This window comes from Penicillium taxi (genome assembly GCF_028828555.1).
Source record: "Penicillium taxi strain IBT 34144 chromosome Unknown utg000004l_segment0_segment0, whole genome shotgun sequence".
Lineage (NCBI taxonomy): Eukaryota > Fungi > Ascomycota > Eurotiomycetes > Eurotiales > Aspergillaceae > Penicillium > Penicillium taxi.
In genome coordinates, this window is record NW_026643206.1 from 3,731,445 (window position 1) to 3,754,734 (window position 23,290).

Sequence of the window (23,290 nt, forward strand, 5' to 3'; positions counted from 1 at the left end):
TTTCTGGGGAAAGAAGTAGTTGTTGTTCAAAAGTGTTAATACTAATCGCATATCAATTTCCCTAATCATCAATCTTTTTTCCTTTCCTCCCCGCCCCACCAAAAACAAATCTCCTCCCTTCACTAAACCCCCTCCAAATCCTTTCCCCACCAAATATCCCCGTAAGGGCTTAAGGAAACTGGGTTGTATTTGTCTGCTGGATCTTGGGCACCAGACACACCCACCATGTCTCTACTACCCCCCGAGGTCCATACCGCGCTGTCACAGCTCCTGCGCGCTCTCGTCACGCCCGACAACACCATTCGATCGCAGGCTGAAGAGCAGCTCAACAATGATTGGACTCAGAACAAGCCGGATGTCCTTCTGATGGGACTCGCCGAGCAGATTGGCGGCGTCGAAGAACAAATGGTGAGATCTCCTGAAACCTCTCCTCACACGAGGGGTGAAATCCAGGCTATTGAAGAACTAGACTTCAACAGCAATTTGAAGTCTTTTTTATTCGTATTGCCAGTCCTTACAGACACGTTCTGACACATGAACCCAACCAGATTCGCTCCTTTGCATGTGTCCTCTTCCGGAGAATTGCCACGAAAACCCGCAAGGACCCCGCCACCGGAGACGCCAAGGAGATCTTCTTGAGTCTACCTACCGAACAGAGAGTAGCTATTCAAGAAAAGCTGCTGTTATGTCTTGCCAACGAGACTGTTCCTGATGTGCGCAGAAAGATTGGAGATGCCGTGGCCGAGGTTGCACGCCAATATACCGATAATAGTACGTATGAACGGACCCTAGAAAAAAGTGTGGACTTTTCTAAAAAAGAATTATTCATTTTAGACGGCCAATGGCCCGAGCTGCTTGGTGTTCTCTTCCAAGCTAGCCAGTCTCCCGAGTCTGGTCTGCGCGAGACAGCTTTCCGCATCTTCACAACTACCCCCGGCATTATCGAGAAACAGCATGAGGAGGCTGTGTTGGGAGTATTCACTAAGGGATTCAAGGATGACAACATTACAGTATGATAAATTCACCGATCTACTCCCTTTTTCTTCCTTTTAACGAGCTGTTTAATAGGTGCGAATCGCTGCTATGGAGGCTTTCGCTGCTTTGTTCCGCAACCTACCCAAGAAGGCCCAGACCAAGTTTTTCCCTCTCATGGGTGATCTTCTAAACATTCTGCCTCCCCTCAAGGAGGCCAGTGAGAGTGAGGAGCTCTCGTCATCATTCCAGGCGCTGATCGAGCTGGCTGAAATCAGCCCGAAGATGTTCAAGGGTTCATTCACCGACTTGGTCAAGTTCAGTATCAGTGTTATTGCGGACAAGGAGCTTAGTGATCAAGTCCGCCAGAATGCATTGGAACTTATGGCCACCTTTGCTGACTATGCTCCCAATATGTGCAGAAAGGAGCCCAACTTTGCACAAGAGATGGTCACCCAATGTTTGAGTCTGATGACCGATGTTGGTGCCGATGACGATGATGCCGAGGAGTGGAATGCGTCCGAGGACCTTGAACCTGAGGAGAGCGACCTTAATCACATTGCCGGTGAGCAATGTATGGATCGTCTGGCCAACAAACTCGGTGGACCGGCCGTGCTTCAGCCCGCTTTCTCTTGGATCCCCCGCATGATGTCTTCGACCTCTTGGCGTGATCGTCACGCTGCTCTGATGGCCATCTCTGCCATCTCCGAGGGCTGCCGTGACCTGATGGTTGGTGAATTGGACCAGGTTCTGGCTCTGGTCGTCCCTGCTCTGCGTGATCCTCACCCCCGTGTTCGTTACGCCGGTTGCAATGCCCTTGGTCAGATGAGCACCGACTTTGCCGGAACCATGCAGGAGAAGTACCACGGCATTGTTCTGAACAATATCATCCCTGTGCTGAGCTCCCCTGAACCCCGTGTACAGTCTCACGCTGCTGCTGCCTTGGTCAACTTCTGCGAGGAAGCCGAGCGCAGCATCCTGGAGCCGTATCTTGGTGATCTTCTGAGCCGTCTTTTGGAGCTTCTGCGCAGCCCCAAGCGCTACCTGCAGGAGCAAGCCTTGTCCACTATTGCCACCATCGCTGACTCTGCCGAGACTGCTTTTGGTCAGTACTACGCGACCTTGATGCCTCTGCTTCTCAACGTGCTGCAGGAAGAACAGGGCAAGGAATACCGTCTGCTCCGCGCCAAGGCTATGGAGTGCGCAACCCTCATTGCTCTCGCTGTCGGCAAAGAGAAGATGGGCCAAGACGCTCTGAACCTGGTGCAGATTCTCGGCCACATTCAGCAGAACATCGTTGATACCGACGATCCTCAGTCTCAATATCTCCTCCACTGCTGGGGCCGTATGTGTCGCGTTCTAGGCCTCGACTTTGTCCCGTACCTGCCTGGTGTCATGCCTCCTCTGTTGACCGTGGCGGCTGCTAAGGCTGACATTCAGCTGCTTGATGATGAGGATCAGATCGAACAGGTTGAACAGGATGAGGGATGGGAGCTTGTGCCTCTCAAGGGCAAGATCATCGGTATCAAGACCAGTGCTCTCGAAGAAAAGAACACCGCTATCGAACTTATTACCATCTATGCTCAAATTCTTGAGCAGGCATTTGAACCCTATGTCATGGAGACTATGGAGAAGATTGCCGTTCCTGGCCTTGCATTCTTCTTCCACGACCCTGTCCGTGTGTCGTCTGCTAAGCTTATCCCGCAGCTACTTAACTCTTACAAGAAGGCCCACGGTGATCAATCACCAGGTTTTGCCGAGTTGTGGAACAAGGTGGCGGAGAAGATCATTGAGGTTCTTAGCGCCGAGCCCACTGTCGACACACTAGCCGAAATGTACCAGTGCTTCTATGAGTCTGTTGAGGTTGTTGGCCAAAACAGTTTGACTCCCCAACATCTCCAGGCGTTTATCGACTCAGCCAAGTCGACTCTCGAGGATTACCAGATGCGTGTGAAGCAGCGACTGGAAGAACAGGCTGAGCTTGAAGAGGGTGAGGATGAGAACTTGGACTACGAGTATGCCATCGAGGACGACCAGAACCTGCTCAGTGACATGAACAAGGCTTTCCACACTATTTTCAAGAACCAGGGCATTTCTTTCCTACCCGCATGGCAGCAACTGATCCAGTTCTACGACAACTTCATCACCAGTCAGGATCCCACACAGCGACAATGGGCGCTTTGCATCATGGACGATGTGCTGGAGTTCTGTGGTGATGAGTCTTGGGCTTACAAGGATCACATTATGCAGCCCCTGGCTGCTGGCCTGCAGGACCCTAATGCAGCCAACCGTCAGGCAGCTGCCTATGGTGTCGGTGTTGCTGCACAGAAGGGTGGTGCTGCATGGAGCGACTTTGTCGCTGCCAGCATTCCCAGTCTTTTCCAGGTCACCCAGATTCCTCAATCTCGCTCCGAGGAGCACGTCTTTGCTACTGAGAATGCTTCGGCCAGTATTGCCAAGATTTTGCACTTCAATGCCTCCAAGGTACTGAATGCCCAGGACATTGTTCCCACTTGGATAGATACTCTCCCCATCATTTATGATGAGGAGGCCGCACCATACGCGTATTCTTTTATTTCACAGTTGATTGACCAGTAAGCCGCCCTTTTTTTCAGCAATCATTGATTGACCTTGACTAATCAATTTCTTCTTAGACAAAACCCTGCTGTTTTCAGCAAAGCTGACCGCGTGTTCGGATTCATTGTTCAGGCTCTCGACGCCGCCACCTTGCAAGGTCAAACCGCAGCTCGTGTCGTTGAATCAGCCAAGCGACTGGTCGCAGCCACAGGACTGAATGCCGAACAGATCTTGGCTGGCGTCAATCCCGATAACCAGGAACGAGTCCAGAAATTCTTCCAGTAGATAGAGCCTGCTTATGTTCGATATCAGTGGAGGTGTTGCGTCGCCACTTACTTTCCCGGTTTTTTTTTTTTTTTGTTACCATTCCCCTCGATCATGTGAATCCGACGCTTAGTGATCATTTGAAATGTTGTCTTCTTCCCCCCCAATCACTTTTATTCTGTTTATGCCCCCTGGCTTTAAAAAAGCCACGCACAACATTGAGCCATCTGTTGAACAATTTTCTTTCGAAATAAACTAGCCATATAGGGGCAAATCAATAGTAGAAGATCTATATTAAGCTCTGAAGATGGTATCATTACCTTCCTTCTCCTTAACCTCCCTCTCACTTGGAGCCACCTTAGGTCTCTTCCAAGTTCACTTTTACTCTCACTCTTATTGTTCCCATCTAAGTACCTAACTAGGCAAGTTAAGTGCCAAGGTGCTACCTAGAAAATGTAGAAGTGCGTTAGTAACCGCCCATTGAGTCAAGGTCAGGCAAGGTATTTACTACAAAGTATATAAAAACTAGGTAGATCACCACAGCGGGTATCCCCTCTCTGTCTACTTTTCTTCCATTCACCTACTCTTCGATTCTGCCTTTCCTCTATACCTACCTTTTAAAGTGATTGACTATCAATTCCAATATTGTTCAGCTAGATGGTGGCTCGGGACATCGGCAATCCAACCCCCTTGTCTTTTAACCAACGAAGTGAGGTGATGAACCTCATCGACAGGCATACGACAATAGGCGTGAATACTTCCACCTGGGCATGCTGGCTGTCATCTATTTTGCCGGTCCCGCATGAAGAAGAAAATTATATTACAAATGTGAGCTTCCAAAGCTTACGGTGTTTTGATATATGAATGTTTTGCGGGAGTGTCGACATTTCGACATTTTCTTGTAAAGGTTTTATGGAGAGATCAACGGATTAAATAGAAAGATAGTAGTTGAAGATGAGGTACTTTGAATATAATATGGTCTGGACTCTGGAAGGTATTGATGATTCTTTCTGCCATCTACAACGAATTAACTCTCTTGATCTCATTTGCAACTACCTCTTCCAAAGTCAACGTCTCCGGCTCCCCAATCAGCCCATTCGCCCGCGTCTCATACAAAGTGCCTCCCTCAGTCCAGATCCGCCGCAGAGTCAACACAGTAGCAAACGGACTACCAGATTCCCACGCCTTAGCCTCAAGCGCACGCAGTGTATCGAGAGAGTTATATGAGATATCGCTCCATTTCTCGCCAGTCTGCCGCTCAAACTCAGCCTGAATCTCAGCAGGACTAGTAGTGAACGAATTGACGCAAAGAGGTCTATTTCGAATTTCCGGTGTTGAAGTGAGCAAAGTCTCAACGACAAAACGTCCAACGCTACAGAAACGAGACTCGTTAGTAAATCATCCTTCCATTATAATCGTGGACCTAAAACTCACTCTTTCATAGCCGTCAAACTAACCCTCTCCGTGCCATCTCCAAGCAACACAGCTTTACGCCTCTTAACGTCCCAACCGCCTGCATCCTCAAAGCCCGGCGCGAAATGCAAATACATTTCAGCAAACGGCCCCGTCACAACATACGAGTAGTCCAAGTCTGAGCGTGCAATCTCGTTCTCCAGCACAGCACGCACCTTCAGTTTCTGCTGGTGCGGTTTCTCGTGGACTGAGGCTGGGCCGTACGCTATGTCTGTGCCGTATTCAGATGGCAAGAACCATTTCACGCTGGGAGTTGTGGCTGCGAGGCGGATGAGTGGGATTTGTTGGGCTAGTGCGTTGCGGCCTAGGGCTGAGATTACGGTGTCGATTTCTAGAAGGTCAGTGTTATTAGCTTGAATGTATATAGGTAGTCTTCTTTATCCTTCCAACTTGTATCAATCTCAATAGTCTAATCAATCCACTATTTTATGATGGATGTCTCCTACCTTCATATGCAGCCTTGACGGCACTTTCATCCTCAAGACTCCCCACAATAACCTCAACATTCTGCTGCTTCAGCTTCTCGATATAAGAGTGTTTCTTCTGATCCTTCTCGGCGGTGGCAGCGGAAGTGAATATGGCTATGCGGTCGAATTGGGAGCGCGCTGTTAGGATGGCATCTAGGATGAACGTGCCAATTTGGCCCGTTGCGCCGAAGAGAAGGATATTCTTTGGCGCCATAACACTAACAATAACTCATTCAGTCTAGTATCTTGTCAGAGAAAAAGGGCAAGCGATTTATGAGCCGCGGTAGCATATCACGACATACTAGTTACGTGGGGTTGCGGGGCTGCTTATCAATGCAAGTGAATTTATCTGGGAATTGCGTCAATTTGGTGGATCTTTAAGTGCCTAAGAAACTTGATCGCATCTTGTATACGTATACGTAATACGGAGTACAGACAGAGTACAGACAGAGTACAGAATTTTATAGGATTGCAAGTAGGAATAGTATATTAAAAGTAACTGGATTCCTCAGATCCAAGCTCATTCCGTCTCAAATACTTAGAACGATATCATGTTCAGGCGGTAGCACCGACAGACTTGAGCAGAGCGGGGAGGTCATTCTTGATTGCCTGAAGGTCGGAGTTACCGCCGATGTGTTTCTTGTCGATGAAGACGTTGGGAACAGTACGCTGGCCGGAAATTTCCTCGAGAGCCTTCTGGATATCGGTGCCGTCGTCTGTATTGATGAAATATAAGTATTAAATCCCTAAAAGGAGCATGTCTGGTTACGCAAATGGAGTGGTTATAGCGGGGTATCTCGATGGCGTAATGCGTGAGGCTGACGATAGGGTGAAATGAAATGTTGGAGTACTAACCAAGCTTGTCCAGCTCTAGGACGGCAAACTGAGCATCCAGGCTGTTCAGCAAGTCCTTGGTGGACTTGCAGTAGGGGCAGTATGACTTGGAGAAGACGACGACGCTGTTAGAGTCGATGAGGGACTGAGCCTTGGTCTTTGCGGCGGACATGGCGGCTGGGTTTGATGCGGCGGAGCCGAATAAACGCTTGAAGATGAAAGAAATGGTGGGCGATGGGAAGAAAAGAAACCGAGGTGACACGGTTTCTTTTATAGTGGGGAGTAACTAAATATTAATGATTGGGTTGTTTAATAAGAAGGATTGCTCTAAAGTTGCCGTCGATTCGGTCATCGGAACAATGATATCGCGCTTTGACAGCTTCGAGTATCTACAGCTTCAACCCTGGAAGACTATGCCTACATCTCCGATCTAATATCTGGTATCTACACGAGAAGTATATACGTCGAAAGTTCTTTTCGTCTAAACATATTTAGAGTAGACTAGTAGTAAAAATGCAAATGTCACCTTGCCCGGCTGAACTAAACAGTCAATAATGAGAAAAGATGAAATGATAACAAAAACGCTTGCGAGCTTGGGAATATGGCAGAATTAGCAGCAAATGACTGGTAGAAGACCAGGGATAAGATAAAACCAGAAAAATGGGCTGGGGTGAGAGTCAAATAAAGTGCACACGGGTGATCGAATCAAATCGCATGGTTTTTGCCCAAGGGAAAATAGACTGTAAAGATATGGGAAGCATAATGGAGATGGCATGCGGTGGAAAGAGATGTTCCCCACAACTGTCAAAAGTCGTAGTACTATCCCATCGGAGACGCTGAAGACTAAATAAAAACATAGGAAAATAAATCAACAAAGTAAATAGATGGAGCGATGTGTGTGTGTGTGTGTGTGTGTGCGTGTATGTATCTCGGAAGAGGTTGGACACCGCACAAGGCAGAATAAAATGTAAGATAGAATCAAGAACGAGCGCGTTCTCTCACATGACAATGCAGCATCCGCAGCCTTTGTCCTCTTTATCATCTTTTGGCTTTTCCTGTGCAGTGACCACCGGCGGAGTCCAGTTAGGGTTGGGCATCAACCCCAGAGGGGGTGTGTCCTGGACCTTGGGCATCGTACTGTAGCCTGTACTAGTACTTCGCTGCAGAGGTGGTGCAGCTTGTTGTATTTCAGGGGTCTTGGACTTCGGCGGTGCTTCGATCTTCGGCTCTTCGACCTCTGGCGTTTGCTGTTCAATTGGCTCTTCTTTCGGGAACGAGGGTGGGGGTGCATCGTTTGTGGGCCGCACTGCAAGAGGCGCAAAATCACGGTCATAGGTAGTTGGAGTTCGGTCTTCCTTCTTCCACTGCTCTTGCTGCATCTTCTTCGCGTGTGTAGGGATAATCTGTTGGTCGGGCGGGAGGCGGGGATCGGGTTTGTACATCGTCGCCAGCCATGGTGGATCTCCCTCGGGCCGATTCACTGCAGTAGTTGGCCGGGTTTCACCAGATCGTGTATTAGGTCTTTGCGTGGTATTACCTGAGACTGCACGAGACCTGACAGCAGCCGAGGTCTTTCGGCTTGTTGGCGGCGGAGCAGAGGCCTTCCGGGCAGTTGTTGCCTTGGTTGGTGTTTTCTTAGGAGTGCTTTGAGTAGGGAGGCCGCGGCTGACAGGCCGACTGCCCGACGAGGGAGTCGAAGGGTCCGTTTCGATAGTGTAAGGCTCGCTGATTGTACGGCCTCGGGTCTCATCGTCGTGTTCATCCGTCGTCGCGCGACGACCAGGCGCAAGAGGAACGGGGCTTGCCGTCGATATGGGTATGCGGGAAGAGCTCTTGCGGAGGGCCGGATTGTTGTAGAAGCTACCAGCTGCTTCGTGTGCACTGATCTCCTCGGGCCGACGAAGATCCCAATTCTTGCGGTCTTCACTCGGCCTAACCAGCCCATTATCCTTGCGCATGTCGGGCCAGGGTTCAGAATACTCAGATGACGTTGCTGCTGGACTGTTGGAAATGCTTCGGTACGAATCATGGCTCCTCTCGCGCCCCGCACTAGACTTACTTTCGGCCCTCATGCGATGCTGAAACTGAATGGCAGCCCGATGAAGCTCCTCGCTCTCAATCTTCGCCAGCTTGTCCCTATGGATCCAGTTCTCGCTGTTCTTTTCCAATTCATTGGGGATAGAAGGTTCTTTGTCGTTCTCGAGCTCTGTGCGAGCCAACGTGTCGATACTCTCTCGCGCGTTAATAACGTCTCCATTGCGGTTCAGGCTTTGCTCTCGTCGTCCTCGGTTTGAGCTCGAGTGAGATACGTCATGCGCAAGAACGTTTCGTGATACCGATGAGCTTCTGGATCCGTTGGCATTGTGTTGTGGAGGCCTCGTGTAAATGGAGGTCGAATCGTGGGAATCTCGAGTCATCGAAGGACGCTAGAGGGGAAAGAATGTCGATCAGCAAATCTTGCTCATTGTGGCGCGCTCTACCGCTAAATTCTAGACCCGACTTACCTCGTTTCCAATCGGCACAGAATAGTCCCATTCTGCGCCTGCCGACAATGGCAGGGCATCAGTCGAATACACAGTCGCCACGCCCGCCATTCCAATGACGTTTCACAGGGAAGCGATCGGAAAGAACGAGGCCAGACCAGCTGGGACCCACTTCAACGAACAACAAAGGAGAATAAAAGTCCAGGCTAGGTCGTGTTTTATGGTGAGTTTCACGACCTCGCTCTCAATCCATACCAGTCGCCCACCGAGGCTTGAAAGTCGCAGATCGGAAAGGAAGGTCGAAATGAGGAAATCGGAGGGGGGGCAAATGTGTCTATCAGTGGTAAGGGGGGAAAGTCCCGCCAGACCGAAAGCAGTAAATTGTAAATACGCAGGGGATGTTTTGTTTTCCAGATTTCCAAATAACAGAGAGTCAGGAATCACGATCTGGGTATTCTCCGTCGCGATCCACGGGTGGAGGCTAGAGCCGCAAATTGGGTTCAGAGGTCGATGATCAAGCAGTCTTCTTCTATCAACAGAAGACCGGAAGATCGGATATCGGCAGGAAAAGCGGGAACTTGAATAGAATTTTCAGGCACGAGAGGTGGGGAAGATGCGGTTCAGGAGAGAGAGAGAGAGGGGGGGGGGATGAAGAAGAAATATACAGAGGGGAGAAAAGAGCGGAGGCAACCACGAAAGAAAGAAGAATACTTCCTGGATTGCAAACAGATGAAGAAATTGAAATCACGAATGAAATTAGAAAATAAAGTAGAGAAGGTAAAGGGAAGAGTATGTAACAGCGACAGATTTACGGGGGGAATAAAATGTCATGATCCTAACTGGGAATAGTACAGGACTAAAAGGCTAGACTTGGACATGTCGCCAGACCATATCCAAGGACTGCAGTACCCAACGGTGCAAACTACTGGTGAAATTGAAATTCAATTGAACGTCATTTTTCGCATAAGGTAGTTAGCTACCCAAATATTGCTGTCAAAAAAGACAGTTCAAGCCTAATTTCAAGTGGAACCGAATGTTTCAGCCTTTAAGCCTTTATTAAACCCCTGAGATTAGAGATTTCCATGAGATGCCGCTAGAAAACGTCTGGACTTTTTGCCTTACGATACGCCAATTCCCCATATACAATTCACAGGTCTTCCCTGTTCTATAAGATTTCAATGTTGATATAATGAGCTATCTATCCCTCTTTTGCGACTGAATCCAATTCGTTCAGGGTTTCTTGCGCTTTTCGGATGAGGTCCTTGCGGGCAGTTCGAACTTGAACATTGCCGTCTGGTTCGATCGAGTCTGCCTTGAGCATGACCTGAGCGAGGATGGTCTCGCTCAGTTTCTTGTGTTCAAACTCTCGCTTCTTGGCGTCAGTTGGCGGGTCCGTTATGTATTCTTGGCACAGAGGCAACAGGCCATGAATGAGGTATTGGGTCAAGGCCGTCACCTGCTCCATAGCAGTGGGCAATAACTTGAGGTTGGGCGATGTGAGCGGCTGACTGGAGGCGACGGGGGGACCTGGCGGGATGGTTTCAGGGACAGGCGCATTCTTTTTCTTGTTGCCCTTCTTCTTGTTGTTCTTCTTCTTTTTCGTACTTGGCTCTGCAACCTCACGTGGTGCGGAGGAGTCGGAATTGTCACTCGGACCAGCAGCGTGATCGGCTGAAGAGACCACACACAGCACCTCCGAGTGCTGCTTAAGTCCCGACGCCTTGCATGAACGACTGTCGTCTGCTAGAATGGTTCCTTTGTACAGCAATCGCACTTGTTTCGGGTTTTCCGCTCCCAGCTGCAACGCAGCCTCTCGTCGTAGGTGGCCGACGGTCAAAAGGCCGTCATCGATAGCATAGGCGCGGAATTGCAAAGGGTAAATCTTGCCACGGTGGCGGACGTTGATCACGTCTGGCTCGGAGTCACCTATGGAGCCAATATATTTCATATCCTGCAATGAGGCATTGGAGGGTGGTTCGACGATGTCGTCGGGTGTGATGTAGCTAAAATCCGCATCACTGACCTGTGGGGCGGGACTACGCCAAAAACTAGAAAATGAGTTCCAACTCATGATGGAAACGGTGAGGAGTGCGACGGTGAGCGCGGCGAAAATAGTAGCAGTTGTCTCGTCGATCTCAAATGGCAAGACTTGCGCGACGGAGCGGAAGGGTGTTGTGGACAGGTACGCTCGGAGCGGGGCCAATCGAGGTCGAAGTGAATCGAGAAGGATTGGAATATTTTCAGTGACGTGGTCTAGATAAATAACAGCCTTCTCACTCAGTGTAGACTGAGCGGGGGGTGATGGCAGAGTAGTCATCGAACGGTAGAGGGGGCAGGACGTGGTCAAGTCATCCATCTGGGTCTGAAGGATAGTGATAAGGCGGAGAGGAAGTTATACTGCCATACCCCTCCACCTTGTCATGTTTTTGTTGAGGCTCTGTTTGTTGCTACTAGATCTACCATTTTGCCTTTGCAGATAAAAGAGTTTGAGTGTCCAATGACTGCCTTGTGTTCCACTGTGCTGCCTAGTTGGCTCCAATGAAGGCGCTGATGCCTAAGGCTTGCATATGTACAGGATGAACCTTGGGGATGAGGGCCTATTTCAACAAGTCAAGGCCCATTGTTTTAATTCTAATTCTGAACATGATCTAAGGTATGTAGTTTATTCTAGGTTGCACATCAAATTTGCCTACTACGGATCTACACCTACTTAGTGACCTCCCTTTCGGTATGCTTTCCTGTTTACATATATTGGCACTGGTATATCTAGGTTGGCAACTAACAAAACTAGCTTTGATGGACTGGTATCATCCATAGATCATGGATTTGATTGAACTTGAATGGCTAGCATGCTTGGTATTTTTTTTTTTTAGAATTCGAAAGTCTAGTAAATTACATAGAGTTGAATCTTGGAAATACTGAGAATAAAAGAGCCGAAGACAGCTAAATAAACAGAAGACTTCCAAGATTCCCACTCCGTATACCCGGGCAGCACCTATGCACTATCTAACAGGAGAGTCGAGACGTTAGATTGGCAGCAGTAATGTGTACTCCACATACGTACATGATCAACAAATGTCAAAGTCGGCCTTTTATCCGATTACATCGATGACCGCAGAGTAGTGATACTTAGTGCCTTGATCCTCAATTATCATCAACTTACAACCGTCCTTGGAGCACTTATAGTCTTGTTTCATCCACGACATCAAGAACAACAAATCAAATATGCAGCACAAACCCATTGTCTCATCTACGCGCATAGACTTTCCAGGTTTTATCCCGTTTGTTAAGATTGGACAACCCTAGACCCACTAGTGCATATTGGTAAATGTTAGATGATACTACTGGTGGGCCTCAAGTACTAAGTAAGTAGGACATAGACCGAAGCGGTATACCTGGATAATCTAGTACTTTGGGTGACTAGATTTACGTCGTTGTGGTCATGCCCCACCTTATGAGGTCAAATGGAAGCTATTTTCGAAGCTATTTTCATTGGTTATTTTATAAGCATCTCTGAATCAGGTATTACTGTGATACCAAAGGAGTAAAGAGTAACAGTAGAGGCCCCCACTGACTATACAGACTAGCCCTGAAAGTCCCTTACAACCCGTCTACTTCATCCAATTAAAACCCCCATCTTCATTTCCCTTCGAAGTCCCTTCTTTTTTTTTTTTTCATTTCTGTATTGCTCATGTGGGTATTCCTGCATCTTCTTCACAGGATCAACAGGTTAACTGGTCCTGCCTCATTGCAATCGGAATATCCTCCGTGCGGCTTGGGGCTCGAAACAAACACCCCCACCCCCTATTCCTTGAGCCCCAAAATAAATCCGCGGCGGTCCCCCATCAACCCCGTTTCTTTTTTTACTGACTAGTGCGATATCGACATCATCGTTGTTTCGTTGACTTGTTATCCTGCACCCTACTACATATAACCTCGTCACTTGTTGCCTCGCCAACTTCAAACCCTCTTAGCTTCCAAGGTTGCTTGGCGTTGCTTGTTCCTACTCAAGACATTTTTCAAAAAAAAAAAAAAAAAGAAACCCGCCAAATTCCTCTCCGCTTCCAAGGTCTCGATTTCTTGTTAAACATATTTCAATATTCTCACCATGAGGCCGGCCATTTTCCTCGTCGCCCTAGCGCCGGTCGTTCTGGCTGATCCCCAGCCGCGTACATATGATCTTACTCCCGATCTCGCCATCCGCTCACCAGCCGCATCATTACCAGAAGTTGCCGTTGCGCGGGAACAGCTCCTTCCTGCGACTGATCTGGATGGTCTGATACCAAGTAAAAGGGCAGCACGACATGTTCTTCAGGCGCGTAGCGAAGGCACCCTTGGCCAAACTCCATGGATCGGCATGGCTATCGGGTTAACCGTCACTGCCCTGACAGCAGTGATGTTGGGTTGAATGCGATAAGACCAGAAGAACACGACGATACCTTTCTCTCTTCCTATTCTATTCTTGCTTTCAAACTTTCAACGTCCAACCCCGAGAACATTGCCTTTGGCATCGACATGTGAACACGCGCCCTCCGAACCCTTCATACTACTTTTTAATCCGACCCTGCAACTTGGTCGTCCCTCTGCTTCTTTTTTTTATCCTTCGCGATTTTTTAGCGACTTCATCACCTGCCGTAACATTGCATCCACGGCTTCTGTCTTGTTTCTTCTTCCCTGCCCCATTGGGGATTTTGCATTCCCGCCTTTTTTGGCCATGGGAGTATAGAGCATGTTGTACATGATATCTCTGGGAATACGTGTTTTATACCCATGACCCCCTTTTTTGTTCTACTTTAATGTGTGTACATATGAGAAATGAACCACATATTCTTCTTTTTTTAAAAAAAATATTCTTTGATGAGTTTTCTTTGTCCTAGAATCCAACTCCCCCATTCTCCCCTCGACATATAACTCGAGTTCTACTTCTCTACCGAATCAACCGAAACAGAAAATAGAATTCTCTTTTCAGAAATTCCGATCTCGTTAACAAGGTTCGCCAAGTGAAGTCAAAATAAGCGCTTAGACCCATACAAATAACTTCCAGATCTTCGAAGAAGAAGCATAATTTCGACTGATACTTGACACATCACTTTCAAACAGAGAGACATATAGATCAGCTGCACTTGAAACACAATGTCGAACTTTCTACCCTACACGCCTATGCGCTCTCTCAGCCAAGAGCTAGGCATCATGTTCGGCTTTATAGGCTTATGCATAGTAACAACAGCCATATACGCATACTTCTGGCACGGTAAGTAACATCGATCTAAGGCATAAGAGCTATAGTTTCTGATAACAATATAATCAGCCGCTCAACGCCGCAACCACGCTGAAGACCTTGCCTATCGCAAGACCTTCCACAGCCGCACTGCGCCCCTAGCGGAGAATATGAATATGAATATGAATATGAACATGAACAAATTCCCAAGTAAACATTTGCCTTTTGTTACACCTGGCGGAAGTAGTGGTCGCGTTGTGCAGGAGAAGATGCTGGATCGGTATGCGCCGCCGGTCAATCGGGTTGAGCTGCCTGTTCATGGGATTCCGATGATGCAATTGGATCGTGAGAGAAACAGGAGTCAGGTTCATTCTGGTGTAGGGCCTAGGCTTGGGCTGGATTGGCAAAGAGTCAATTCTAGTCATGAGGCTCTGTGAGCTACAGTGTTTTACATTTGACCTGTCCAGTCTGAGTTCTAGTACTCAGTTGACATGTCAATTGGTGATGGCAAGCCCTCGACCTTGGAAGTCGAGGACTCTGCAAAGTGCCTAGGTAGTATTACAGATTATATTTTGTTATATATCACACTGGTATCATCCACAAATAGGCTCATCAAACCCTCTAGTCCACAACAACGAACCCATAATAACAACCAAAAGTCCAAGTGCGCTTAAAAAGCTCACTCCCCCATAAAAATAAGCATACCTCTTTCTCGACAGCCCATTAAGCTCAGAAACCCACGTACTAACAGTAGTGGTACTCCCACAAAACCCATCCATAACACCCTGCAAAACCTGACACCCAGTCAGCGCAGCAGGAACCCCAGCAACCCCAACAACATGCTGCAAATCATAACACACCCCCTCAACAACTGTGCCAAACATATTCACAGCAAAAGTACCAAGCGGGAACGTAGCGACGCGACCGTTCAGCAACAGCGAGACGTAAAACCGGAGCAAACAGCCAACCGGCGCAAATACTATTGCGAAAATAGCTTGTCCACGCCAAGTTTCGGCGGCGTGGAATCGGTCTGGCGGCCATATGGCCATGAACACGGCGCCGAGCCAACAGCCCCAAGCCAGCACGACGACAGCGGGGTCGACTACGCGTCGCGTGAATCGGAAAGGGATTGTAGGCGTGAATGCGCCCATTGCTAGAGCGAGGTGCGCGCCGAAGATCAGCGCGGAAAGAGAAAGCGATACGGTGACGAGAAAGACTGCGACCAGCGCCATGAAACTGTAGCCGCCGTTACGAGAGGCAATGTCCGTGCCGGATTGTAGTGAGGGGTCTGGTAGGGTGTTCGCTAGCGCTAGGAAGACATCTCGTATGAATGATGAGAAGGATGTACAGCAGCCACAGAAGCCTGTTGTCAGCCCAATGTACAGCGGGATAGTCTTCTTGACTGCCTTGTGGTGCGTCGCGGGTATTTGGACAGCACCATCTTTCATGGAGTTACCCCATTCTTCGCGGAAGAGGCTTCTGTCTTCTAATAGGAAGCCCATTATCAGACTACCTGCTACATTAGCCCATAACACTCCTGTTACGACCGGCGCGCCAGAATAAGAGGTTAGGGCCTGTAGACCCAGGCGCGCGAGAGTGCCCAATATAGCAAAGAAGACGAGGTATGAGATCGTATAGAGATTCGTTGCATTTTTAGAGAAAGAGCTACATGCTTCGGATTTTGCTGGCGCTGGTGCTGATGCTTCTTGTGCTGAAGGGGTTTCGGTTCCGCTTGGGTTGCATAGTTGTCGTTGCAAGGAGTCTGGTGAGACGGGTTGAGGGGCAGTAGTTTCGGTTAATGGGGGCTCTGTTTCGTCCTCGTTTTTGGGGTCCTGATTTGGGGTTGCCCCGTGCCTTTGATATGGCATGCTGGGATGTTTGGTGGGGTTTGAAGTTGGAGTTTTGAAACTGATATGCGATAATGCGATAAGACAGTAAAGCGATAAAGCGATAAAGCGATAATACGATAATCTTGTATTTTACATTCCATGTTTCTATTGTACAGTATGGTATATTGTTCAAGCATCTGCTTGTTATCCTATATTGGTATGCTATGATCTTTTGTTGAGAGATTGCGATATGACTGACACCTTGTTTACCAGTACTCCCCCACGTACTAACTTGTATTGGAGAGGTTCTCGAATCTCGAGAACATGACTGAATCATTGAATCAATTTCCAATGTAAGATCCCTACATTTAATGAGACTTTGTCTAATGATATTCCTATAGATATTCAGATGTTTCAAACTTACTTCTATCCAGTGTCTCATACCTATGTACAGCTGCCAGCTATCAATCTACATGCACTCGAGCTACATTGGCCAAAAGATTTCTGGTATCATGGGTACTAGCCATATTGACGGTCGTGAAATTATAGAAGTGGATCAGCTCGATATCTCGGTCCGCTTTAGTCGTCTATAATCCTTAAACTGATCAGCTGGCTTTATATTTACCTACTTTATCCTTAGTTTGCTTTCTTACTTCTAGCTCACATAATCCACTTACCTCTTCTATTTAACCAACATAATCATAATTCTTCCTTCCAATCTTCTTTCCCTTCTATATAACTCTATTCTTTTCTTATCGCTCCTGAGATCGGCTTATTTGAATGAGCTTTACTGAACTTCGCCTTCCACAAAAGACACCTTCTATATCGGGATATATAATCGCTGATTCAAAATCCAACGCATTGCTGCGGCACTCTGACTGTGACTCGGGCAAGCGCAAGTCATAATTGAGAATTACTGGAGAAGAGAATAAGATATCAAGAAACCAGAAGTAGACGAGATTATATAGAAATGAGACGAGACCATAGATCCCTAAGCTGCAGAATCGTTCTAACAAATGATAGCTAGTGCTCTATACGCGGTCTAATTGGAAGATTCCAAAAGTTACAGATCGAATTGTTCACCCCTTTCTGTTGATATGCAGACTTGGGCACCTGCATATACTCCATGGTTCGCTACGTCGATCAAGAGGGGGGAAAAAGCAAGGAGAGACTGTCGCCCCCCACACAACCTCACAGCTACTCCTCCCTGACTAAATAGAGCGGTGGACTGACTCTTCCACTGTGATTTTTACGCTCAGAAATGTCGGAACACAGCGAGGATCAAGAATCCCTTCTACTTCCAAATGAGAATCCACCATACTACAGGACTCCATACTATAACCGACCCATGGAATGGCCTTTCATAAGAAAACTGACCATCATCACTTTTGTCTCTTTCACAGCCTTTAATGAGTGCGGAGTATATTTCTCCACAATATCTTCGAATCCGAAACTAATTTCATAATATCATAGCTGCATTGCCTCGACGATCTCCACGCCCAACACCCCTCAAATCATAGATGACTTCAACATATCCAATGCGTCTTTAATGTCTTTGCTCATTTCAATTCACATAGTAGGGCTCTCAACTGGTCCCCTCATCGTCGCCCCGTTGAGCGAAGTCTACGGCCGTACTCCTTTGACACATGCATCTAACTTCCTCTTTGTTTTGGCGTCAGTCCTCTGTGCAGCCAGCAAAACCTTCCCGACCCTTCTCTTCGCCCGAGTTCTTATCGGTCTGGCTGGTTCTGTGCCTATAACCTTGGCTCCAGGCTACATAGCGGATTTGGTTCCACTCGAGAACCGTGGGAAGTGGATGACTCTGTGGTCTACCGGGTATTTGCTGGTAAGTCTATAGCTTTGTTGACGCATTGAGGGTGTAGCTGACCGCTATTAGGGTAATACTATTGGTAAGCTGGGCTGGACCAAGCTAGTACTGATAGTGTGCTAATGTACGCTTTCTAGGTCCCGTATTTGGTGGTTATATAGGGCTCTGGAAAGGCTGGAGATTCGTATTCTGGGTGGAAGCCGTCATCGTAAGTATAGGTCCCTAGGAATTTTCTAGTTACAGATGACTGATCGTTTTGAAGAGTGCTCTGACAGCTCTAATTGGACTGGTGGTCATGCGAGAAACATTTTTACCAGTTCTTGCTGGGCAAGACCCCAAGGGCAAGTGCATTGAGTCCAATCACAAGCAGAAAAATCCTCTCAGGGACGGACTAGTTCGCTCGGTCAAAATCGCACTCCATTCCCCAGTCCTTCTGCTGGTGACTCTATTCACCTCCGCGGCTTTTGTCTCTCTCTACTTTCTTATCACTACAATCCCCAGTCTATTCCATGATCAGTATGGATTTAATGAGGGCGAAACGGGACTAGCATTTATCGGCTTTAATATTGGGTTTGCTGCCGGTGAATACATACTGGGTCCTCTCTCCGACTGGTACAAAAACAAGAGGACAAGGGAACGAGGAACTAGCCGGCCCGAAGACCGTCTGGCTCTCTTAATGCCCATAAATATCATCATGGCTCTGGGATATCTAACATACGGCTGGTCGATTCAGGGAAACATGCACTGGGTTTTGCCTGTCATTGGAACGGGCATCACTGCCTTTGCCATAATTGGAGTGATTCTGAGCGCTCAGCTGTATATCATGGATGCCTTTGGTATCTTTGCGGCAAGTGCCAGCTCTGTCAATATTGTTGTTCGGTCTGCCTTGGCCACTTCTTTGCCCCTTGCTGCACCAGTCATGTATGAGCGACTGGGCTCTGGTTGGGGCAATAGTGTGTTGGCGTTTGTGGCTCTGGCGCTTGTACCGCTGTCATTGTTCCTCACTCGTCATGGAGAGAGGTTCCGGACCAGCCCTGAGACTCAGCCGATATCTGGAGATAGATATGGAACTTTCTCTAATGAAGCCTTGGATGAGGAAGTCCTGGAGGACTGAATAATTAATATGGCACCTAGTAACTATATATACTATCTAATGGCTACTACTATTCGTTATTCTACCCCGGAGCTGTGGGTTCATGAGACCCTCGAAACAGTCTATACTGCCGACGACAAGGTTTTATGGTCACTTGATTAATGTGACTGACCCCTCAGATATCATACTATTAGCGGATCTAGTATGACTCCTAGGACAGACCTCCGTACAACTCGTTAGATATAGCTGAAGTAGCATGATTAAACTACGCCTTCGTCTACAAGAAAAAGATTTCCCCACCAAATTGTGTATTCAGGATTACTTATGGTACAGAAACAAGCATGGAAAACATGTGCAAAGAGAAAAACAGAAATGCGAGATGGGAGCGGAGACCAAAACAGACCAGGTTGCTAGGCGGGGAAAAATAAAAAGTAGACATGCAATTAACAGAGACTCAGACAATAGATCGAGAAAATCAGATCCAAGTCTCCCTCAAACCACTAAACACAAAGCGCGCGCAAGTACAGCGGGAAAACGTAAATCCAAAAGGTATCAAGATTCAAAGGCGAATGGACGAAGGGCGCGATTAGGGGCTAAGGTTTGAAAGAAGAACAAGGAAACAAAAGAATAGAACTCCGTCGAGTGCGAAAAGGAACAGCACGCAGGACCAGCCAGCGGAAGAAAAATATAATAGCAGAATACACCACACAGAACTCCATGGTGCAAAGAAGGGGGAGAAGAAAATGCAACCCATGAAAAAAGCGCAAAACTCAGGGATTTTAACCATGAGGCAAAATGAGGCGAAGCATTTCCCAAAGCCCAAAAAACACCCCGCCTGCCCATTGGCATTACCGATTCCTGATTTTTCCCAAACGTCCCAAAAAAGATAAAAAAGCGTCCAAGTAATGAGAGGAAGAAAGCCCGAAAAGAGTCAGAAACAAACAAAAAAAGTGAAGATAGAAAGTATTTTAGTACGCGGTGCCAATGCTAGCAAGCGACTTGGTTGAAACGGCGTGAATCGGCTGATCCTTCGCGACACGCAAAGAATCCTCATAGCCGATCAGAGCCTGGGAGTGCAGCTTGAATGACTCACCCATAAGCTTGGTGATTCCCCAAACTACCACTCCGTCAAGTATGTTACCCCAGACACGAGCCACGGTGGAGCTGAGTTTGCCAAAGGCGTCGATGGCATCATCATCAAAGAGATTCCGCACCTTGTTGTAGAGTGCCATCTCGGCCTCAGTAGCTGGCTCATCGTCATGTTCCAGGCGATAGAGCCAGAGACTCAGGATGACCATCAGGTCCAGGCCGCAGAGAGGGTGCTCGACGCTCCAATTGGTGGCAGAGGTCTTGGCAACCCAGTTGATGCCCTGAACAGCGGCAATCTCAATGCATTCAAAGCACTGTTGAATGACCTTGTTCATTTCTTGCGAGCGCTTAACCTTCTCGCGTGCGACGGTCATGGCTGCCGCAACCTCGTACGAGGAGTGGTAACGCATAGCCTCCTGGATGGATTTCAGATCAACTTCCAGGCGGGCACGAGTGTTACGGTACATGGCCATGGAGTTAAAAATCAAGGGGTGGCCCTTTTGAGGCGTGCTGAGAGGGACAACAATGGTCTCGGACTCGCACACGTCAAGAGAACTTTCCCAGGTTTCCAAAGCCAGGCGGAGCTTGTACTCAGTGACGACGTCTTGTAGGGCTTCGAAGCTACGCTTGTGGTTCCAGACTTGCAAGAAGAGAGCATTTATCAGTACACGTGTAGCAAACGCACTGTATCGGGTCTGCTCTCCCTGGAACAGGTAATCATGGGCTTCGCGCACAGTCAAGGTGTTGGTGGGTGCACGTCGATGCCAAGACTCTTCGTCTGCGGCATCGAGGTTCCAGAGAGTCTCGGATGAGGGGAGCTCGAGGTTGTCAAATTCATCGAAGCTCATGGCAGGAGTGTGGTTGAAAGTAAGAGTCAGCATGCCGAAGAAAATGTACACAGCGAAGTAAGTACGTCTGCAAGACTCATCCTCAATCCAGTCCTCCCGAGATGGGTACATGCCCTGGCGGGCAGCAGTCCGCAACTTGAGTTGGTAACGATTGCCAGCGACCATATTGGCAAGAAGACTTTTGATGGAGCAAGTCCACTCAAGCCCCTTCGGGTCACCACTCCAGCTCTCGAAGACCATGTTCAACAGGGTGCTCTGCATCAGCCACAGTGGGCACTTGCGAGAGTCAAAGTTCTCTTTCTGTTGAAGGAACTGGTTGACTAAGACCTTCGCGCCCACGTGAAGCATGAAAGCATGCTCGCGCTCGAAAGTGTACAAAGCACCGATAGACAGAACAGAAAGCAGAAGCGGGGCCGCAACGACTGCAGGGCTAAATGACTGCTGGTGCAGGAATGGTAGGTGGGGATGGTACAGGTTGAAGTAGGTCGACAAGTACCGGTTCAAGATCTGGGTTCCAGGTAGCTGGAAGGTATCGGGGAGTGCGCCAAGAGTGTCGGCACCTTGGACACGCTCAACCACCATGTTACGTTCTAACTCGTCGTGGATCTGGGGAGCCTTGGCCAAGGTCAATGCTTGGCTAGGTCCGGGAGAGCGACGGTAGTTTACAGGGCTGACGGGGCCGGTCATAGAGGGGTACGGGGAGAGCGCGTTCGGGGTGGAGTTGCCAGATATGGGCAGCGAGAGCATGTCGCCGGTGAGACCGTGACGACCGAGTGCGTGCATTGGGTGATCTGCCGACGAAACGAGGGTATCCCAGGGCATCTGGGGCAAGGTGGCGTTGCCTGACAGATACGGCTCGAAAGAGCCGTTGCCCGGGGAAAGGGATTCGGAGCGCTCGGAAGCCTGACCAGTAGCTGCAGCTGCTGCCTTGTGTTGGAAATCTGTCATCAACATGGCTGCGGTTTCGAGATCAACCATACCGTCACTACTTGCTTCGATATGTTCCAAGGTAGCCGGATCAATAGTAATTGAGGGCTTAGGTGGGGCGGCAGGAGTTGATTTTTGGACCCCTCCACCACGTCTGCGTCCCTCGGCAACCAAAGGGATACCGCCGTCTTTGGCGTGAACAGTTCGGTCGTGGCGCAATAAAAGGTCGCGACGAACAAACGTACTACGACATTTTAAACATTTGAAAGGTCGCTCTTTTGTGTCTATAATGGGATATTGGGTCAGCTTCCTTGATTTGAAAACATGGATTCCACATCGGATGAAAGGACAATACTAACGTGAGCGTTCATGCCTGCTACGATGTTCGCTTCTGCTGAAAGCGCGATTGCAAAATTGGCATTTGTACTTCTTTTCTGGAGCAGAAGCCTTCTTGGCTGGCGAGTTCGCCGTCCCTGAAGCTGCGGGGGCCATCTTTGTGAAAGGTCGAAATTCGTATTAGGCGAATATCGAAGTAGGAGAATACGGTGGTATTGTTCCCTGGGTGAACTCGCAACGGTGCTGGAGATGTGTCGAGGACCGAAGATCTTGTAGACGTCTGATCATTCCTTGTATGTGTGCGTAACTGACGAAAATGGAAAAAAAAAATAGAGTGTGTCCAGCCACAAAATAAAATGAATGGGAAAAGAAAGGCGGACGAGCGTTAAGGACCGCGAGAGTGGAGGGTTGTTGAAAGGGTTGGAGGGGGAAGAGGGGAAGAAAGACGAAAGAAGAGGGGAAGAAAGTGGAAGTGTGGATGGAGGAAGAAAGGGAAGGGAATTTAGGAACGGGTTCTTCGGGGGGCAAAGAGAGAGGGGGGACAGGGACGTGGGCCTAAGAGTCAACTACGCGCGAGGCGCGACGGGAAAAAAAAGCAGGGAAAAAAAAGCAGGGAAAAAAAAGAGTGAAAAAGGTGGGACTTTCTTACCTTCAGAACAAAACGTTTCCAGTATGAATCAAACATCACCAACCCCTTGTTACGGCCACGCACTTTTCTCTCTTTCCATATCTGCCCCCCTTTTTACAATACACACACATTTGACACGTAATATTTCAATATTTCACATTTCTACATAGTATTTCAATTTCAATTTCAATTTCATAATTAATGTTTTATATTACAATCATAATTATCCATATATCTTATTAGTAAGGTGTGGGTTCAATTGTTTACCCCCACTGTATACTTCATATCTCCTTGCGGCTTTACTTCATACCATGACTTCAATAGAACTAAAACACTGATCAATTATAGGTCAAAATGGAAAACATGATATTCAGGACCATAAAAAGGCTATTAAAGTGGGAATAGTGTGCTGCGAGGGTGAAGA

The 23,290-nt window shown here is 48.1% G+C and overlaps 10 protein-coding genes across 10 annotated transcripts; 4 read left to right on the forward strand and 6 right to left on the reverse strand.

Annotated features, from left to right (window-relative positions):
• Positions 1–225: 225 nt before the first annotated feature.
• Positions 226–3,834, forward strand: N7495_006277 (nuclear import receptor PSE1; the record flags this gene model as incomplete). Its single annotated transcript, XM_057208928.1, has 5 exons — positions 226–408; positions 549–771; positions 835–1,010; positions 1,069–3,566; positions 3,627–3,834. The coding sequence occupies 5 exons, from the start codon at positions 226–228 to the stop codon at positions 3,832–3,834; spliced, it is 3,288 nt and encodes a 1,095-aa protein (XP_057062702.1).
• A 996-nt stretch (positions 3,835–4,830) lies between these two features.
• N7495_006278 (uncharacterized protein) lies at positions 4,831–5,967 on the reverse strand (the record flags this gene model as incomplete). The annotated part of the gene is made up of 3 exons (XM_057208929.1): positions 4,831–5,199; positions 5,271–5,617; positions 5,733–5,967. 3 exons carry the CDS (start codon positions 5,965–5,967, stop codon positions 4,831–4,833), a joined length of 951 nt encoding a protein of 316 aa, XP_057062703.1.
• A 341-nt stretch (positions 5,968–6,308) lies between these two features.
• Positions 6,309–6,759, reverse strand: N7495_006279 (glutaredoxin; the record flags this gene model as incomplete). Its single annotated transcript, XM_057208930.1, has 2 exons — positions 6,309–6,469; positions 6,609–6,759. The coding sequence occupies 2 exons, from the start codon at positions 6,757–6,759 to the stop codon at positions 6,309–6,311; spliced, it is 312 nt and encodes a 103-aa protein (XP_057062704.1).
• Positions 6,760–7,585: 826 nt separating this feature from the next.
• On the reverse strand, positions 7,586–9,181 carry N7495_006280 (uncharacterized protein; the record flags this gene model as incomplete). Its single annotated transcript, XM_057208931.1, has 2 exons — positions 7,586–9,013; positions 9,092–9,181. 2 exons carry the CDS (start codon positions 9,179–9,181, stop codon positions 7,586–7,588), a joined length of 1,518 nt encoding a protein of 505 aa, XP_057062705.1.
• Positions 9,182–10,268: 1,087 nt separating this feature from the next.
• On the reverse strand, positions 10,269–11,426 carry N7495_006281 (BAG family molecular chaperone regulator; the record flags this gene model as incomplete). Its single annotated transcript, XM_057208932.1, has 1 exon — positions 10,269–11,426. One exon carries the CDS (start codon positions 11,424–11,426, stop codon positions 10,269–10,271), a length of 1,158 nt encoding a protein of 385 aa, XP_057062706.1.
• A 1,752-nt stretch (positions 11,427–13,178) lies between these two features.
• N7495_006282 (uncharacterized protein) lies at positions 13,179–13,478 on the forward strand (the record flags this gene model as incomplete). Its single annotated transcript, XM_057208933.1, has 1 exon — positions 13,179–13,478. The coding sequence occupies one exon, from the start codon at positions 13,179–13,181 to the stop codon at positions 13,476–13,478; it is 300 nt and encodes a 99-aa protein (XP_057062707.1).
• A 725-nt stretch (positions 13,479–14,203) lies between these two features.
• N7495_006283 (uncharacterized protein) lies at positions 14,204–14,725 on the forward strand (the record flags this gene model as incomplete). The annotated part of the gene is made up of 2 exons (XM_057208934.1): positions 14,204–14,321; positions 14,379–14,725. The coding sequence occupies 2 exons, from the start codon at positions 14,204–14,206 to the stop codon at positions 14,723–14,725; spliced, it is 465 nt and encodes a 154-aa protein (XP_057062708.1).
• Positions 14,726–14,881: 156 nt separating this feature from the next.
• N7495_006284 (FluC/FEX family fluoride channel) lies at positions 14,882–16,156 on the reverse strand (the record flags this gene model as incomplete). Its single annotated transcript, XM_057208935.1, has 1 exon — positions 14,882–16,156. One exon carries the CDS (start codon positions 16,154–16,156, stop codon positions 14,882–14,884), a length of 1,275 nt encoding a protein of 424 aa, XP_057062709.1.
• Positions 16,157–17,378: 1,222 nt separating this feature from the next.
• Positions 17,379–19,059, forward strand: N7495_006285 (MFS transporter; the record flags this gene model as incomplete). The annotated part of the gene is made up of 5 exons (XM_057208936.1): positions 17,379–17,530; positions 17,591–17,963; positions 18,015–18,027; positions 18,083–18,153; positions 18,208–19,059. 5 exons carry the CDS (start codon positions 17,379–17,381, stop codon positions 19,057–19,059), a joined length of 1,461 nt encoding a protein of 486 aa, XP_057062710.1.
• Positions 19,060–20,006: 947 nt separating this feature from the next.
• N7495_006286 (C2H2-type zinc finger protein) lies at positions 20,007–22,394 on the reverse strand (the record flags this gene model as incomplete). The annotated part of the gene is made up of 2 exons (XM_057208937.1): positions 20,007–22,186; positions 22,262–22,394. The coding sequence occupies 2 exons, from the start codon at positions 22,392–22,394 to the stop codon at positions 20,007–20,009; spliced, it is 2,313 nt and encodes a 770-aa protein (XP_057062711.1).
• Positions 22,395–23,290: the final 896 nt, after the last annotated feature.